At 37.3% G+C, this 19,304-nt stretch overlaps 2 protein-coding genes across 3 annotated transcripts in view; both read right to left on the bottom strand.

The window, feature by feature from the left end:
• tfeb (transcription factor EB) overlaps positions 1-8,843 on the bottom strand; it is a 35,968-nt gene extending 27,125 nt beyond the window's left edge. Inside the window, exon 1 of one of the 2 annotated variants that reach the window (XM_081358005.1) lies at positions 8,629-8,843. The gene's annotated coding sequence lies outside the window, so the exon portion shown is untranslated. The remainder of the gene's footprint in view (positions 1-8,628) is intronic. The other variant, XM_081358003.1, reaches the window with a different exon arrangement.
• A 3,379-nt stretch (positions 8,844-12,222) lies between these two features.
• On the bottom strand, positions 12,223-18,452 carry tmem183a (transmembrane protein 183A). The gene is made up of 8 exons (XM_081357248.1): positions 18,234-18,452; positions 18,050-18,139; positions 16,840-17,004; positions 15,116-15,275; positions 14,525-14,705; positions 14,359-14,439; positions 14,126-14,281; positions 12,223-12,623 (listed from the first exon to the last, which is right to left on the bottom strand). Exons 1-8 carry the CDS (start codon positions 18,295-18,297, stop codon positions 12,438-12,440), a joined length of 1,083 nt encoding a protein of 360 aa, XP_081213374.1. The 5' UTR covers positions 18,298-18,452; the 3' UTR covers positions 12,223-12,437.
• Between the last annotated feature and the right edge of the window lie 852 nt (positions 18,453-19,304).

The following is a 19,304-nucleotide window of genomic DNA, read 5'->3' on the forward strand; positions in this document are numbered from 1 at the left end:
TCTCACTATATTGTTACCCGTCACATTATACTCGCATTGCTCACTCAAAGAAAATAGTTGTAAACAAAGTCACAGCAGTGCACAAAGCACAGCGTCTCTGAACAACAAGCTATTTCGTTCCTGAATGAATCAGCATTTTTGAACGAATCAGTAGAGTAAATGATTCAATGACCCATTCATAAACACATACTGAATTCGGAATCACACACTATTCTTACTATTTGTTAAAAGTAGTATGCTAGTCTGCTGTTCAGAATCCGAATTCAGTCAGTCATTTGCTCCATTCCTGAATGAATCAGCGTTTTGAATGAATCGGTGGAATAAATGATTTAACTCACTCAGTGATTTGCTGCCACCTACCGGAGGTTTTGATTTTTTTTTAGTTTTTTTATTTCAATCATTTCCGCAAACTTCAATCTCATAATATCATTAATATCATTGTAATTGCAGTGTAAATGTATTCATGCCTTCTGAGCTGCATTTAAAAGTCTGTGAATACATCTAAATCTAAATGCGACTTCAGATGCAGCTTATGAGCCACCTCTGGCTTTTGTTTACTGATCTCATTTGATTGGTAATAGCCCTATTTGTTTTTTATTCTTTTTTTATAACTGAATTTATTGATTACATTTAATAATTTGACCAAAGATATGACAAAAAAAAACAATAAAAATACTTCTAGTAGTAGTTTTGATATCTTCTCACTACTAAGAGGGCACCTCCTGTATTATATTGTATTGTAATGGCTATTTAATATTACCTCTTTGACTGGGCTAGGCATATTGCATATTAATTGTTCTAGGAACTACAAAGCATAGGCCTAGTTTACTTGTGGTACTCTATAATGATGTTGTTCTATTTGAGGTCATTTGTAGAGGGCCTGAACCGTGACTAAAGCCCAAGGGCCCACAACCCCCGATATACTTCAAAAATCGAAGAACGAACTGATGTGATGTAATTTCGAACAAAATCAGGTCGAAAGGAAGTTCGTGTGGAGTTTTGGGAGTTTGAAACAGCTTGACAAAGCAAACTTTCTGGAAAAGTTTGCTACAAACACCTTCGTACTATGATTGGTCCTTGGCGATTATACATAATAGTAGGTGTGCGTGGAGGCTCCGCCTTCTTTCAAATGGAAATCTTTTACGATTTATTTCTCCTGTTCAGTAAGTCGAGGTCAGACGTCTGCGAGTGAAAACATGAACACACTGCAGAGCTGCTTTATTGTTGTACTTCTTATGAAACGAGACACACTGTTTTTCAAGTTTAATACAGTAAACAGGCTTGATTTTTTAAGCAATCTATTGTATAAAGTGTTATATAAATAAGTGTTATATGACATCACAAGAGTGCCGAATTGCAGAGCTGGTGCAAACATATCCACGTTGCTGTGATCAGATGCTTTTCTTATGCTCTATTAAAATGCTTGCTGTTTTCTAAAAAATTTTTGTGTGTTTATTTTGTTATTGAGAGGAAAGTGCGCAGCACATATTTACATATTCATCTAAACTTCGCTCTCAGCAGAGTGGGCGCAGTGTTGGATGTTCGTTTCGTTCGCATACTTGGTTTTACCCCTAAGAAATGAACACAAGAGAACTTTGCCGTGAGTATATCGGGCCTTAAGTCCTGTCCTGCTCAGCAATGTCACAAACCTTTGATTATGATTAACTGAAACAAGCAGTTTATTTTCAAATGCATTTAATTATTCTAAATTTGATTCTTAACATTAAAAAATATACCCCACCACCTTTAAGCTTCACTGTATCTTCCTTTCTCTATGGGCTTCTGTGATCAATTCAAAGCTCTGTTTTATTTTTCTATGGCTTTGTTTGGAAGGTGCATGATGGGTAATAAAAGGCTGGACACCATGCATTTCCATTCAGGGGCTGTAACCTCTACAGAGTACTAAAACCACCGGTGACCTTTCCTCTAAAAAGACCTCGCTAGGGGGCTTTTTAAATGATAAACAGACAGAAAGAGTTACGCAGATGCAAACTGTAGCAAAAGCGGTTTAAATGGCTTGTTGACATTCAGCATGCGAGACAAGACCAGCCTTGTGCGCACACACTGAGGCAGTTTAATAAACTAAATACAGACAACAATGTATTTATTTACAGTAGTATTTGGGCCATGGAAGGAGTGTTAGAAACAAATCTGCATTTCATTGGTCTGAACAGCTGCGGGCCTGTTGCAATGATCCAGCTCCTGTGTAGGAGGCCATGTTTATGACCAAGGAACTGTTGTGTTCCTGACAATAGCCTATGGAAAGGAGGATATTTCTAGACCCTGACTATGTCTAAACCAGCTGGTCTGGCATTTCTATTATTTTCCCTCAGTTTTTCTGATCAGGAGGAAACTTAAAACTTGTGCATTTTGCAATGACATTAAAATGTATGAGGGGGATCCCAAAGTTACATATTCACGGTCTGCTTGTGGAGTGTTTTTGTAACATAGGTGTTTTTTCAGCCAGACTGAATAAAAAGTTTAGATAAAAAAAAGTGACATTTTGAATTTTTCCAATATTATATAATACTAATACTATATATATATATAAATTACAAATGTATATATTATATGTATATAAATATAGATTATAAATTATTGTCTTCGGTCTGTTTCAGGCGTCAAGTGTGACCTCTAAGTGAGGAATACCAGAGGGTTAAATTGTTGGTGAGGGCTTAAACAAGAATGCTTGGAGATCAGCCATCGGGCTCTTTGGGAGATATGTTGAGAGATTAGGAGCGTTGGTAGCGGTAGAACACTGTTTGCGATTGTCAGTGTTGCTTATTCTGCATTACATCGCAGGATCCACCTCCCCCACTCAAAACTAGCAGCATTTACGTGACAGTATGGCAACTATGCCCGGCTTTGGCCTATCTGGCATGTGTGTGGAGAGAGAAAGGTTGAGAAAGAGAGATGGGATGCTTTGGGACCTTAGTCACAGGGTAAAGAAAGCAACCATGTCCATGTTTAGCTGTGTGAGATTTACAGGCCAGGGTGATGCTGAAATAAACATTGTGCACGCTGTGAGACAATATGGGAATGAGAACAAACGAACGTCATTTCATTTGTTATTATTACACAATATGGTAACTGCAGGACAACTGTACACAGATGATGCCAATTAGACTAAACGGCACAATGTCTGGCCATTATTATAGCTTATTTTGGTCAAAGGCTCAAACACAGTTAGTTTTAATTACATAATCAGATTGGAACTAGAGATTACCCAACACTTCCCATGTTTGTACACAATATGCATCAGATGGTAAGTAAACAGGCCCTGCCACATGAGTCTAGAACAGTGGTTCCCCCATTTTCAAAGCCCCCCAAGATATTTCTGGAACTACTGTAATGAAAAAGCTGCTAATTTTCTAAATAAATAAATAAAAATACAAAATTACAGAAACTGTCTCAATATATTAAAATAAGTTAAGTTAACTAAATAAGTTAAATTAAATATTGATTATTAAAGCATCACACACATGACCAGCGTCGGCCAATAGTGAGCCTACGTTCTGACGTACAACCCAGAAGTGCTGCGCTGTTACACTACGTGAACTCACTCAGAGGCCCACACAGAAGAAAATGAATATTTGAATAAAGTCGTTGTTTTGGGGGGATTTTTACACGCAAAAAGTATTTTCGTCGCTTGATAAACGTATGGTTGAGCCACTGTAGTCACTTGGACTATTTTAAACATTGTCTTTACTAACTTTCTGGGCAGGCAAGTTTCAATTACAGAGAAGCCTATGGAGCAGTGAGACAGCTCTCAGATTTAATCAAAAATAACTTAATTTGTGTTCCGAAGATGAACGAAAGTCTTACGGGGTTGGAACAACACAACGGTGAGTAATTACTGACAGAATTTTCATTTTTGGGTGAACTATCCCTTTAAACAGGATATTGCGCTTCTGTATACATAAGAACAGGACTGCCTGGTCAGGTTTCAGGTTGGATTGCATGGCAACAGCTTCCTGAAGTCATGAATTAGGCTGCTACACCACTAGAATAGAACTATTATGAAATGTGCACATTGTTGCAAATTACATAATAGATCAAATCAGGTGCTTTTGAGGATTGTGTCCAATAGTTGGTTTAGCATTTCAATTATAACGTTAAAGTTAGGATACAGTAGATGTTTAAAATGGATAGTTTGCTTAAAAATTCCAAACCTGTATGACTTTTTTTTTCCTGTCTTTGTCCAGAAACAAACTGTTTTTGTCCATACAATGAAAGTCAGTGGGGTCCAAAACAACAGTGGACCTTATTTTATGGACAAAAGTAACATTAAGACATTTTTCTATATATTTTTTTTGTGTGTGTGTGTTTGACAGAAGAAGAAAAAAAAGTCATCCAGGGGTGCGTTTCCCGAAAGCATTGTTAGCTGCAAGTTCCAATGTTACTAACATAGTTCAGCATTTTCCCAAAACCATAGTTCCAACGAACATTCCCAAACAGCAACGCAAACTTATGTGGTTGGAACTACAGCACTCAACCTGTGGTTAGAAGCATAGTTTCTTGATAAATGACATGGCACTAGCACAATAAGCAAGCTAGCACTCAGTATATTCTATATACTTCATTCGATTTAAATATATATACATTTTAAGCTATAACTATATTTTAGTGTGTAAAATGCGCAAGGGAACTCCGGAGTATAACGAATGAGGGAAACAGTGATGAACCAAACATCAAATAAAGCAAAATGACACGGCACATAATGAGTACTTCACTGTTTACGTTCCATGTATGTAACAGCAGCATCTCGGAGATCTCGAATATATTATTTAGCAGAAGTTATTACTCCTCCACCTTAGTGTGACGTCATAAGGACAGTCCTATATTGTTGAACCAATGTGGTTCAAACCACAGATGAAGAAACAGTTTCAGAAACATTACTTCAGTTTCAGGAAACAGTCGTGACTAGTTGGTTTGTAAAATGATGCATCGTACTATGGTTATAATAAACAATTTACGAACATCACTGGTGAAACGCACCCCAGGTTTGGAATGTCATGAGGGTGAGTAATAGATGACAATGCTCATTTTTGGGTGACCTAGCCATTTAAGACCACTACTAAATAACTGCTTTGCAAACAGCCTCTTTTTTATGGATCATTTTATAATTTTGCAGTGTCATGTTATTAAAAACTGATCAAGTAGACACCACCAGAATGAGTGTCTCATCCATTTTGAATCTTCAGTTTTGCTAAGTTACAAATCTCTGCCCATGACGAACCGAGAGGCTTGCTATTGGTCGGTGCTGCAAATTCATGTGTTAAAGTTCTCAAAACCTTGAATCCAATGAAATTCACATAAGGAAATTTCTTTGCCACTGGAACACCCTCAGGCTGATGTCATCAGAGAAGGAGCGCCATGGACCCTTTTCACATTTCCGGGTGGAAGCGGAAGTCGTCATAGCTGGGTAAACTTCTATAGCGGTGAATAAGAGACTACATAAAATATATTTTTAGTGTTCACATTTGCTAAAATATCAAAAGAAACTCCACAATAGTGTTTTCACCACTTTCAAAAAGAGGGCAAAATAGAGAGAGATTGATAACGGCAGTCAGAAGAGAGAAAGACGCCAATTTTACCATCACTCCCATAGCCAGTGTGTTAGAAACACCCTCACAGCAGCGTTAACTAGTTTCTTGTAATTTGATGCAAAGGTAATATAATACAAAGGATAGTGTTATAAATGACAATGAACATACATATTTCTAAAAATGAAAATATAAAAAACAATGTAGGATTACGATGTTGATGAATGTTTAAACGCATTATCACACTGTGAAAAGGGTCCATTCCAGAGGGGGAGCAAATGTTCACATTTTGACTAAAGATTACAAAGACAAACAATTTAGTCTGTGGATTAACTTGCACTTAGTAATGTGAGCTAGCAAATAGGGTCCATTTTGATTCCATGCAGAATTTTAGGCTAAGATTCATCGCAAAAGACGTGCCATGTCACGATTGCAGATTTTACATAACCAAAGATTGATTTTAAAATTCCTGAAAATGTTCTCAGACAGCAAAACCATGGCCAAAATCTGTGCACCGGACTTTAGAAACAGAACAGAGAGCTGTATTGTCCATCGTACATTCTACTTTCTCAGTCAGTAATGCCTCCGTCATTGTTGAGAACAGCTGTTGCATTAAATGGCCCACTGCTCTTTCTCTCTCCACGCTCCATCAGCTTCAAGTATCGCCTCAGAGTAGCATTGTGAAAACAAGCAGAGAGGAACAAAATTTGGTTTCACATTTACAGGAAAGGGTTACATCTACAAAGCAGGCTTTTGGCGCATGATTTGGTGCAAGAGTTGGCTAAAAAAAGGCACATCTTGACCTTTTCGTTTTTGAAGTGCTGGCCTGAACATAGGGCGCTAGTTGTTGAACCAAACAATACTGAATTACAGTTAAAACAAATGATGACACTACAACAGTCATTTAATTTAATTTTCCTTTTGACTTACGTCACAGCCTATACATGAAAAAGGGAAGGAATTTAATACACTGTTCATTTGTGTACACCAACGTATTGTTCCACTAAAGTTCCAGCCGCTCATTTTAAGTCAAGACGACGGGGTCATGTCTAGAATTAACACAAGTGTAGTTTATGTTCAACTAAAATGCTTGACTCAAAGGCAGCGTAATGGAAACATAGAAACATCAAGCCAACCCAAATACTCAAATGCACACTAACACATGTGTTTACCGTTGTCCTCACTGCTGGGTGTTTGTGTGTCCACAGGTGTGTGGGAGAGGTGAGTGTTCTGAAGTTACCTTTATTTAGCCATACTGTCTTCCTCTCAGTGTATATCTGATTCAAGTCACTCAGTTACATCAAAATAAACACATAACTGCCGCCTAATGCCCTGACTTTGTTTGGATGACATGCACCGGTCAAACGTGTCGGCGCGTGTGATGTACAAGGCTGTGGTGCCACACCTGCGACACGACTGTTTGTTTATCTCTTACCATCAGAGAGGATAGATAAAGCCTCCAGATTTCTGCTGCTCTCTGATATGACCTGCGGGTGAACTTGATTTTCTGGCATGTCAGAAAATTTCTCCCATGGATGATTCAGCTGAACTACAAGAAGCAGCGGAGGGAACGGACAGGCCCATTCAAATAATGCGAAACGCAAGAGCCAGAGGCTGAATTTTTTCACTTGTGTGAAAGTCAACAAAATCACAGAGAAAACTAACTTACCGAACCTGACTAAAGTTACACAACCATCCTGTCATGTTTAATTCTCACAACACAATTATTTTTTGTGACAAAAGTTTTTTTTAAAAAGATACATTTTCAATATTGCATCAGCTGAATGACTAAAAGAAAAACTATATATGTCTCACACCCTCACTTTTTATTTGAGAAAAAAATTAAATATGCAGTCAACATTATTTAAATGCTTTTAATTTTCCTTAGTGAAGGTTTGTGTAGGATGGCAGAAGGGAAAGACAGAATGATAAACAAACAAGGGATTCATTTGATACTATCAGTTTTCCTGAGGCAAACACCTTCATACATTGTTCACTTTTCCGCTTGACTAAATCTGAATACTGGATTATACTGTAGTTCTGTACTGTCTTTTTATAGTGTGGGTTATCTGATACTTGAACCAAACCAACGCTATCATAAAAACACCTAGCTACTACAACTCTCAAACAGATTATAATGACATTGTGGTTGGGATTAGTGACAGAATGACGGTTCACTACACAGTGATTATGTCACCATACTGAAAGTAAGTCTATCAATGACTGCATTCACATGCACAACAATATTCAGATTAATATTGGAATATATAAATTACTACAATATTAATATTCATATATAAAACATTGCAAAATATTTTATTGTGTGTACGTTTATTCAGAATATGCTCGTTTTCGTAAGAAACTCTTAATGACACTAGATGGAGCTCAATCAGAAAACTATCATGCGCATATGGTTAATGTGTTCTCTAATATAGATCTGTAGCCATACTGAAGTTGTCATGGTCTCAGTTAGACTAGGAAGTATATTCAGATGCCTTGCTTAAGCTCTCTATAAATAACTTGCGCGCTATATTTGTACATAATGTGTAAATAAATAGCTTAAACTTTTATAGGGGACGCATATGTGGGTGTTTGCGCACGCTGCGCTGTTCGCATTACATAAGACGCTGTTTATACATATTTAGAGTTTATGCAGATATCAGCAGTAGCCTGTATGGCTCTTTACCAATAATATAAGCACATACAACTTGCAATAACCATGCGTTATGTCAATATATAAACACTTGACCTAGTGAACAGCATCGAAAATAAATATATATTCAATAACAAAAATAAAGACGTCACGGAGCGTAGACAACTTCAATTTAAGGCACAGCTAGTCATTTCAAGCATTACTAAGTTTATGAATATATAGTTTTGAGTCACTTTTCGCTCCAGCAAGAGTCAATGACTTTCAAAAAAACGAAAAGCATACGCACCAACTGCGTTTCTGCCTATTGCTAACATGTAAAATATGTATGTAAACACTGTCGCTGTGGAATAAGCTGGAAATGAATGCAACTCAAGCAGAGGCAGACTTATTTAGACACAAGAGTGGAGCGCAATGGGCTGTATCACTTACCCGCTGAAGGTCAGAAAGTACAAAGTTGGGACGTAGTTTTTTGGAAAGGAGCGGCAGTTGTGCAGACTTCAAGTCAACCTGGTATCAGTTCCCTCTACATTCGTATGGAAGCGAAACTGCGAAAGAGCACCGTTTACAACTTCTCGATAATTTCTGCAGAACTCACTCACTCCCCTGTGTGATGTGCGATTTGTTTTCTCACTGCGCTGTGATGTGACAGCGCTGTACACCAGTCACCTGTAGGCACTTGTGACAGCCGCATCCACCAATCACAGCGCGCACAGTGCATTGTGGGAAATGTCGTTCAGTTCGAACAACGTTAAAGGATGACTGTAAACATAACTGTGCGCGTGTGTGTAGTTATTATGTAAACCTTTGAAAATACTGTTCCGCAGTGCCAAACTAAATTTTACACACAATTATATTCACTTTCTATGCACTTTTATGACCAGTTAAATTTTTTTTTTTCAATTTCATGGCATTAAACATTACATTTAAATACCTCTGTGGTGAAAATCAAGTTTTTAATGTTGTTTATGTCTATGCAGTGTTTTTAATATGCTTTAAGACAAACCATGTGCAAATTCATAAATCAACACCATTGCAGAGTATTTTCTCCTTAAAACTGCAGTGACAAAAATAGTCTCAAAAATTGCGGTTTGAAATCACCGGTGTTTCTTACATCACAAACTACTAACCAATCACATCAACGTTTTATTCAGGCTTTAGCATCTTTAACTATGCTCTGAAGCAGGGGCGTCTCAAGAGAAGACAGGTTATCCTGATAAATATTTTTTTCTGTTTACACACACATACATATATACATACATACATATATATATATATAAAAAACTATGATGTTATGATGAACTATATGCCCTTCTCCATTGACATTCTAAGTGGTTCAAAGCGTTTCTAAGGATACTGATTTTTAGAAGGAAGCTGTCTGACTCGGAGATGGCAAACGAGAACAGGTTTGTGTAACATAAGCAACACATTATTAGCTGTTTAATAGCAAAAGGAAAAATATAATATTAATCACCTGTCCTAAAGAGTGATACATAAAAGCATTACCATTCTGATACATTTACGTTTTAGACGAGCCTGTATAACTCACTCTTCCCAATCTGTTTCTGGTTCAAACATATATGGCTGAATTAAAATAGTATTTCCACTTGCCATTATGCAGCGTTTACTACAGTAAAGTTGACTGAGTGGATGTCTAAACTGTTGTGAGTGAGTGGAGGCAGAGCTCATTTGCATATTCATTGTTCCATGTATACTAAACGAAGCAAGGGTGTAGTTACAGTCAGGATATAGGCATGAAGTAATATTTTTCACAAGAAAAAGTTGTTTACATAAAGACAAGATGTGTTAAACAAGATGTTTAAATATGTAATTTTGGTGATCAAAGTTGAGTTTTAAGGGATAAAATTGACTACAGGAGGACTTTAAAAAATAATTATTCTAAATGGAACTAGATTAAGATCAAATGTTGTTTTACTATTATTTAGAATCTTATATTGTCTATAAATTAAGGGATAATGCACAGTCAGCCGGTTACTAGTGCAAATAAATTTAGCCAGAATGAAAAATAAAAGCAGAGGCAGAGCAGCTGACTGTATGTTATCTCTCACTCATTACAAAGATATAATCTTCATTATGATCGGTCATTTGCAGCATTCAGTTGTCAAGCATTTGTTTTATGCACAGCTGTTCTTAACTCCAGCAAGTATATAATCATACAGTGTGTAATTCAGTGGTATTACAATCAAAAACGAGCAGCATAATCAGACAAACGCCACTGTTGTTTCAGCTTGGCCCACCGGGTGTCAGTATATTTTCCCATGCAGGACAGAACCACAAAACAGATTACAGCTCATTTTATTTAATAGCGCAAAACATCAGTGTCCTCTGATGCAACTTTCCAGTCTAAAACAAAATGCTCCAAGCAAGGCTTACAAGAAACTGAACTTACTTCACAAACTTCTATGATTTGATTATAATAAGGAAATAAATTAACTGATTTAATCTATAAATTTAATAACTTCTTTATCACAAACAATATCATTCTTTTAACCAAGACATTTTAATATCTACAACACTTAGGAACTCCCTCGCCAATGCAGTCAATTAGAACCCCTTTAACTAGGCAATCATGCACCGTAGCAAAGTTGAACTCATAATGGCCCCAAAGAAAGCACTGAATACATGAATTGCCAGCTTTTCTTCCCTAAATCTAACACCAATCTAAAAGTTATTGAAAATGGGTTAAGCTACACCTCTCCAGCGCAGCCTTAAGAGATTATTCTTAACACTACGATTTTTTTTTTTTTGATAGATTTGAATGTTCATCCAGTTTACCGAATCACAAATTTGCAGAGAGAGAGTGAAAAAAAATTAAAAAAAATAAAATAAACTCTACAGTTCTGGTGAATCTTGGGAATGCTACAGAAGACAGACAAAAACCACCAACTATATAAAAAAAATAAAAAAAAATTAAAGATTAGAGTCATGCAAATCCGACTATGCAACTGTTACGATGACTTGATGCTGAATTACTAAATCACTTTCAAAGGAAAGCACAGCACACCATGTACTTCTGATGTAGATGTCATATTTAATTAGATATTTTTTTTTTGTGCCATACACGAAAACTGAGGGAGGCAAGTAGTCTGTTCAGAAAGTACATTTGTGCACTTGGAACTCGATCATTCAAGAATTTTTTTAGTGGACTAAAAAAAAAAGAAACAGGTTGAAAATTAACAGTATGACATCCCACTTTGTTTTCATTTGTCAAATTAAATATGGCAGCTACCCGAACTATTAAAGGAGAACTCCGGTCAATTTTAACATTGAGCTCATTTTATTGTACATTTGGAGTGCTGTCAATACAGAGAACAACTACAAAAATCGGTGTTGCCTACACCGAGTTATTCTATTTTTAAAATTTGCACCCTGTTGACTTCAATGGGGCAAGTACTAAACCTGCTTTTAGGCTCTTAACATCCTTGATGTGTCATTACAAGTGCACAGAAAATGTGAGTGATTCCTTCTGAGTGAACACGAGTGGATCTGACTGCAGTAGATGTAAAAGATATGTATAAAAATGATGTTATTTAAGCCAGCGCAAATACCTGTTTACATCCTGTTTTTCGGTTGAAGTCCAAAGTAATCGATTGCCGAGTTCACGCGCGTGATCATAGGTAACTAAACCTATGCGCGTGAACTCGGCAATCGACTACTTTGGACTTCAACCGAAAAACAGGATGTAAACAGGTATTTGCGCTGGCTTAAATAACATCATTTTTATACATATCTTTTACATCTACTGCAGTCAGATCCACTCGTGTTCACTCAGAAGGAATCACTCACATTTTCTGTGCAATTGTAATGACACATCAAGGATGTTAAGAGCCTAAAAGCAGGTTTAGTACTTGCCCTATTGGAGTCAACAGGGTGCAAATTTTAAAAATAGAATAACTCGGTGTAGGCAACACCGATTTTTGTTGTTGTTCTCTGTATTGACAGCACTCCAAATGTACAAAAAAAATGAGCTCAATGTTAAAATTGACCGGAGTTCTCCTTTAAGGCAATTTCCTCCTACAATGTCCTGAGACCTTGAGTTAGGACTTCTGATCAAACGGAAGTGTCCATAAAAGCAGCACCCTAAGCGCAAAGCCTAAAAATCAACAGAAAAACAAATAGTGACTGCCAAGCTGACTCAGGACTTTATGATTGGTTGAAACAGGCCCGAATTGTCTTCTGCAATATTTCTATAATCCAGAAGGTTGGTGGAGTTCATCAGTCTAATTATATGAAGATGTGGGGTACTGAGGGTGCCACCAGTCCAGGAGACGCACGCTGTGGACAGGGTCCAGCACTACCTGCACTCCCTGTTCACCCCTGAGTTTCCTTCCTCGAATGACTGGTGAATCCTGGAACTCCAGGCGCACTCGGTGGTGCCTCATGTCTGTGCTCACATTAATGTTGAACTGAAAGACAAGGAGCGAAAGATTCATTGTCATTTATGACATCAGCATGACGACTTGTGAAAATGCAAGTAAAAACTTCAGCAAAGATGAATGTGGCAACTTCACCACTAGGCATAATGCTGAAGTTCCTCTGAGGCTATAGATTCAACACTACAAATATCAAGTGGCATCCAACTTAAATAAAGGAGCAGATTACTTAAGGCTGGAATTTACTACACACAACTTTTAGGGAATCGTACATTTGCAGACTTTGGCTACAGAAAAACTGGGCATCATTCAATAATAGACTGAGGATCAAACAAACAGATTATCAGTTGTTCCGAACCCGAACACAACAAACTCGTGCAGAAATGGAGTTCTCGGAGATGCACAAGTAAAAAAAATAATCCCAGAGTCTGAATATACCTACTGCCCTCCTATTAAGTGTGTGAAAATAACTATATCCAAATTCACAGTACTCAAACAGTAGATGCAAAGAACCCGGATGACCTACTACTTCTGGTAATATTCTGAAGTAGGGCTGAACGATTAATCGCAATTAACTTGAAATCGCGCTTAAACCGATTTGGCTTTTTGATTATGAAATCGCAAATGCTACAATTATTTGTTATGCGCAGCTTGTGAGTGACGTACGGCTCTGTAATCAGTAGTAAATGCTGCTCCATTTGAAAGCACTGCGAGTTTGAGTCACTTATAACGTGAATTTGAAAAAGCAACACACGCCAAACATCTTTCCAAACATGAGAAGCATTTATGAACCTCTTGTCCAACAAATTAAAGCATTTCAATATTCGGTTTATTCAGCTACAGCGATACTATGATGCCCATAGGGATTTCCTGGAATAACATGCCTTATCTACTTCTGCAGGCATATTTGGAGTTTCTGCGCGAGAGCGCCCTCTGGCTTTCAGATGAGGCAGCATTTACTACCGATCACAGAGCAGTGCTGCACTGACAAACTGCGCATAAAATAAATCGCAGCCTTTGCCAAATCACGTGCGGTTTAATTTTGATTAATCGTGCAGCCCTATTCTGAAGTGCGCATTTGAGGGACACTTTACTATGGGAGAGGAGTTGTGAATGGATTTAAAGCGACAACTGATGCCAGAAGATGCCGAATTTCACTCACTACAAACATTCACAATATACAGAACATTAAAGGGATAGTTCACAGTTAATGGGCCCCATTAACTTCCATTGTATTTCTGTTTTCTTTTTTGATACTACGGAAGTCAATGGGGCCCATAAACTGTTTGGTTACACATATTCTTCCAAATATCTTCTTGCTTGCATTTAGCAGAAGAAAGAAATTCATACAGGTTTGGAACAACTTGAGGGTGAGTAAATGACAATTTTCATTTTTGGGTGAACTAACCCTTTAATGATCTGATGATTAGATTAAGCAAAATGATTACAGATATATAGTATAGCCTACTCCTGTAATTAAACAATGTTATATATACATAATCATAACATGTTAAAAAGATTATCTCATAACTCACCAAAGTTAATGTCATGCCCATCACAACAGAAGTAAAAATGAAATTGAGGGTAGTGACCCGCAGTAGATAACAGTCTGAGTCTGGATTAGTGTGAACATCTTTATACTGCTTGGGCAGCTGAAGTCCCATACTACATCCATTTTTGCCCTTGGTTGGCTGAAAGTTAAAATACAATGAAATTAAAACGATGCATCTCATATTCTGCTTTTACAACAATGTTGTTGTGGGCATACCAGTTTCACAAACTTGAAGTTGAATTCCCACATCGGCTCTGACCTACTTCCAGAAACTTTGTGGATCCAAAACAATAAACACTATAGGAACAAGAAACATTAAATGGGGGAATTAAATGAAATTAAAATGAAGCGTTTAAAAGAGAAGTACATCTACTCTACACACCTTGGAATTGAGGAGTGTAGTAGGTGTAGATTCAGGAAGAGGAGGGCTTTTGGACACCCGCGAGCTAAAGGGCTCATATAAGTGAAAAAGCGAGCGAATCACACGGGCACGAAGACAATGCATCCTTGCGATAAAATCAGGCTGAAGGCGATCGGGGAGGTCTGCATCAAGATTATAGTGCCTGGGGAAAGGTAAAAAACATCAAGAGGGAATTTAGTCACGCATAAATGCCCTGGATGGGGAAAACAGAAATGTCTAATAGTGGACAACAGTGCCTGTATACATTTTCAGCAAGCTTGGTTCCGAAAGTATCTTTCCCATTCCTTTTTCTCATAGGGATTATAAAAAAGTCTTTGAGACTTTGTTTAAAAGAGTCTTAAAAAAAAAAAAAAAAACAGCTACGAGGTGAATCAACATTACAAACTTGATAAATGGGACAAAAATGAGGGACAAAAGGACAATCCCATGAAGCATTGTGTGAATAACAATACAATTAAAAACTAAGGAGAAATATAAAATTATTAATTTAAAGATTAACCCGACTGTTGCAATTTTACTAAATATGTTAAATAATCTTTTTTGGAAGCCCACCTTTTGTAGAGTCGTTTCCAAAATGCAGCAGTGCATGTGGCAGTCCACGCATTCTTGCAGATCAAAGAGAATCTGCAGACGTCTTCTGGACGGATGTATGCAGCAAGCACAAGCCAAATATCAATGGGATACTCCTCTCCATCTATGTTTTCACTGTGTTCTGACATTCATAATGACAGGGTTTACTCATCTCAACAAACAAGAAAATTAATAATATTACAATACATTAGAACAGGGATTCCCAAACTTTTTTGGTCAGCCAAACACCTTTTACCCATTTTACAAATGAAAGAAGTACCCCTTAAGTTAATATTTAAACTTTTAATTTAATATTTCAAATTAAAGGATAAGTTCAACAAAACATTTTTAATTCTGTCAACTACTCAACCTTGTGTTGTTCCAAAACCATTAGACTTTCATTCATCTTCAGAACACAAATTAAGATATTTTCAATAATAAGTCGTAACATTTATATAACGCTTTTCTTGGCATTCAAATCGCTTTAAAGGGTTAGTTCACTTTGAAATTAAAATTTTGGTATGTTTTAGCTTACCTCAAGGGCATCCAAGATGTAGGTGTCTTTTTTTCCGCAGTAGTTTCAATTTTGATATTTTTAGGTCAAACCGTTCTTGTCTGACAGTCATATCATGCAGGTCTATGGTCACTGTCTCAAAGAGCATGCACAGAGTCCAAATTAAAACAATTCCACATCGTCCAAATTAAACAATTCCCCATCGTCCAAATTAAACAATTCCCCATCGTAAGTACACATTGATGGTCTAAGACACGAAACGAGTGGTTTGTGTGAGAAAACGAACAGTATTTATATCGTTGTTACCTCTTGAACACAGCCGAGTCGAAATGATCTGAGGGCGCGAGCGGGTATAGATATATACACTAGACGTCGCCTTGGCTACTGCAGTTCATTGGAACGAAACCGTAGCCAAGCGACATCTAGTGTATATATCTATACCCGCCAGCGAGCGTAAACCTGCATTATACAACTGACAGACAAGAACTGTTTGGCCTAAAAATATCAAAATTGAAACTACCGCGGAAAAAAAGACACCTACATCTTGGATGCCCTTGAGGTAAGCTAAAACATACCAAAATTTTATTTCAAAGTGAACTATCCCTTTAAATATAAGGGGGGAATCTCCTCAACCACCACCAATATGCAGCATCCACCTGGATGATGCGACGGCAGCCACACTGCACCAGAACGCCCAGCACACACCAGCTAATTGGTGGAGAGGAGACAATCAGTATATATGGGGATGATTAGGAGGCCATGATGATTGACAGAGGTTAATGAAACCTCAAATATTTCTATCCCTCTTTTGAAGGTCTTTTCAGTCAAAACTCTGGATTTCTTTTACAGTCTTCTCTTGAAGCATCAAATGAATCAAGCGGTGTAATCAATCGCTTCATATCATGAACAGATTTAATTTAGGCTTTTATTCATATACTGTATTAACAATTGATCAGTTAACATACATAGAGCACTCAAATATGGTAAACAAAAGTTAAAGCATGCTTGTTTGATTCGAAGTCTGGAACATGAGAGAGTAATGAAAGAATTTTAATTGTTGGGTGAACTAACCATAATAATAATGTATATAAAAAAAAGATTTGTGAGTGTTTATTAACTCACAAACCCACTTCAGTTCCCTCATAAACTCCAGTTTGGGAAACTCTGCATTAGAAAACTCACTAGTGGTTACCTTTGCGTCTTTTGTTTTTCTTTTTGCTGGACCCTTTGATTTCATCCCCTTCCTCTGAGTCCAGTTCGTCACTGCTCTCATGAACTGCGTTACTCACACCGACTGCAGACGAGAGCACTTCCTGCACAGGACCCTGTGATGCCTCGAGTCCACGGAGTAATTTCACTGAAAAAGAATAAAGATCACTGTCTTTTTTTATTTTTATCTTAAAGAGTCAAATGTCATCATAGCAATTCATACTGATAATCTCAACATACTGGATAACAGCATCTTCTTAATAATCTGACCTAGAGGCGTTCAGTCTTTTGAAGATTTAACATCCTGAAGTAGAGTTTAGTTTTGTTTTAACCAAACGCACCTGAATCAGATAATTAGGCTGTAATTGTAAATTACAAGCAGGTCAGGTGTATAAAAGGGATAGTTAACCCAAAAAATTCTGTCATAATTTACTTACCCTCATGTTGTTCCAAACCAGTAAGACCCTTGTTCGTCTTCGGAACACAAATGAAGATCTTTTTGATGAAACATGAGAGCTTTCTGTCCCTCTGTTGACAGCTACGCAACTACCACTTTGACGCTTCATAAAGTTCATAAGATCATAAAACTAATCCATATGAATTAAGCGTTTAGTCCACATTTTTTTGTGGACGTAGGCCAGTCCTGGTATATGCTTTTTTTTTTTCAGCCTGCATTATTTCAACTTTTGTGTTTAATATCTGAATTTGTGGTGAAAAACTACATTACCCATGATTCTGTACAGAAAATTCCACCAATTAGATCGATGTAATCGAGTCGGCCTCTCTGCACTTTCAAAATACTTGAATATTTGAGGACATATATGCATATTTTGCAATAAACTTAAAATACATTGTTTCATATTTAATCAACATGTTTCAATGAGAAGTTTTTAATTCAATTATGCTTTTTGCAATGGTTCATGGGATTGTAGTTCTTTCCCTCACTAAAGCCTAAATAAAATTGTAAAGTTGTGATTCTTGGTTTAAAACTCTTAAACAAAGACATTTTTTTAAAGTCCTATGAGAAAAAAAAAGAAGGGGGGGGGGGGGGGGTACTGGATACTTCCGGAACCAACGCCACTGAAAATGTGGGTGGACACTAATGCACTCTTATTGATATGATCTCAAATGAGTGACAGGCTGTCCCGCCATGATTGCAATTATGTTAGTGACTTTAGTATTTCTGAATTTACCTTCTTTTTCAATTGCATTAACAACAGCCTTTTTAACTCTTCCTGACTTCACAATGGCTGGATCAGCGTTGGCATAGTCAGCCACAGTTACTGTAAGAAAAAGATGAAGGCACACAAAAAATTAAGTTAACATTAAAGTGGACCGCAACACACATAACATCAGCCCGTCTCGCTCTATTATTACCTGACTCCGAGCAAACATCCTCGGCTTTAAATTTCAGCCGTTTTCGGTTCCCTTTCTTGGGCATGACGAGAGCGGGGGTCTGTGGCCGTTTATCGAGGCTGTGTGCCCTGCCATCTTTCCAGCAGAGGTAACGAAAACCCGATAAAAATGAGGGTGAAATTAAAGAAAGCTCCTCCAGGATCTTCAGCCATTATGGAACTGACACTCAAGGTCGCGTGCATTCTCGCGAGATCTCAGAGGGCAAACTACTCAGAAGACTGGACGCTAATTGGACGCAGAAATCATATGTGAGATGAATCGTCCAATCAGACGGTGTATATTCATAACCCCAGGCTTCAGAGAAAAATATGTACGTTTAAAACCATGACGTCATCTCAGCGGGTTTTTTTTTCTTGTTGAAAGTTCTTGAAGTACTAATATTTATACAAATAAATATATTGGAGAGTCACTAAACATTAAAAAGACTACTGAACCTCGAGAAAAGTCATTTTAGGAGGAAGTTTAAACGGAATCCTTTTAGATAAAAAGGACAACCAGTTAAAAAAAAAACACTTTCTTTTTTTGAACAAATTTTCTCTTCTTTTATGTGTAGTTTATTTAATCTAAACCATGTTTTAATGTTATTTATTATTATTATTATTTTTTTACTTTTAGTTAAACTTGATGCCAGTAATGTTAATTAAACAATGCACAAAAATGCAACAAAATTGAATAAAATACTGTATAACATTTAAGAACAATTTTATAAATATGTGATTTGCTACAAAAGATGCATGAAAAAAAAAACCCTTTTAGTTTTTATATATATTTTAACACTTCGTGATAGGTCTGTCATTTCTATGCACCTGCCTACCGCCAGAGGGCGCTGCGCGTAACAACATTTCTCACACTGGCGTCTCGTGCTTGACAGTCATGTAGTCGCGTGGTGCTGATGTGAGGAACTCCGATTTTACGCTGTTTGCACGAGCTTTACAGAGCCACGCCGAGTGGATATGATTTTCGCCGACGACGTGGGAGACGTTTAACCTTTACATCCACCAAAGCGTCGGTGCATTCATATTTTAAAACATG

Source organism: Scardinius erythrophthalmus (genome assembly GCF_964197995.2).
Source record: "Scardinius erythrophthalmus genome assembly, chromosome: 25".
Lineage (NCBI taxonomy): Eukaryota > Metazoa > Chordata > Actinopteri > Cypriniformes > Leuciscidae > Scardinius > Scardinius erythrophthalmus.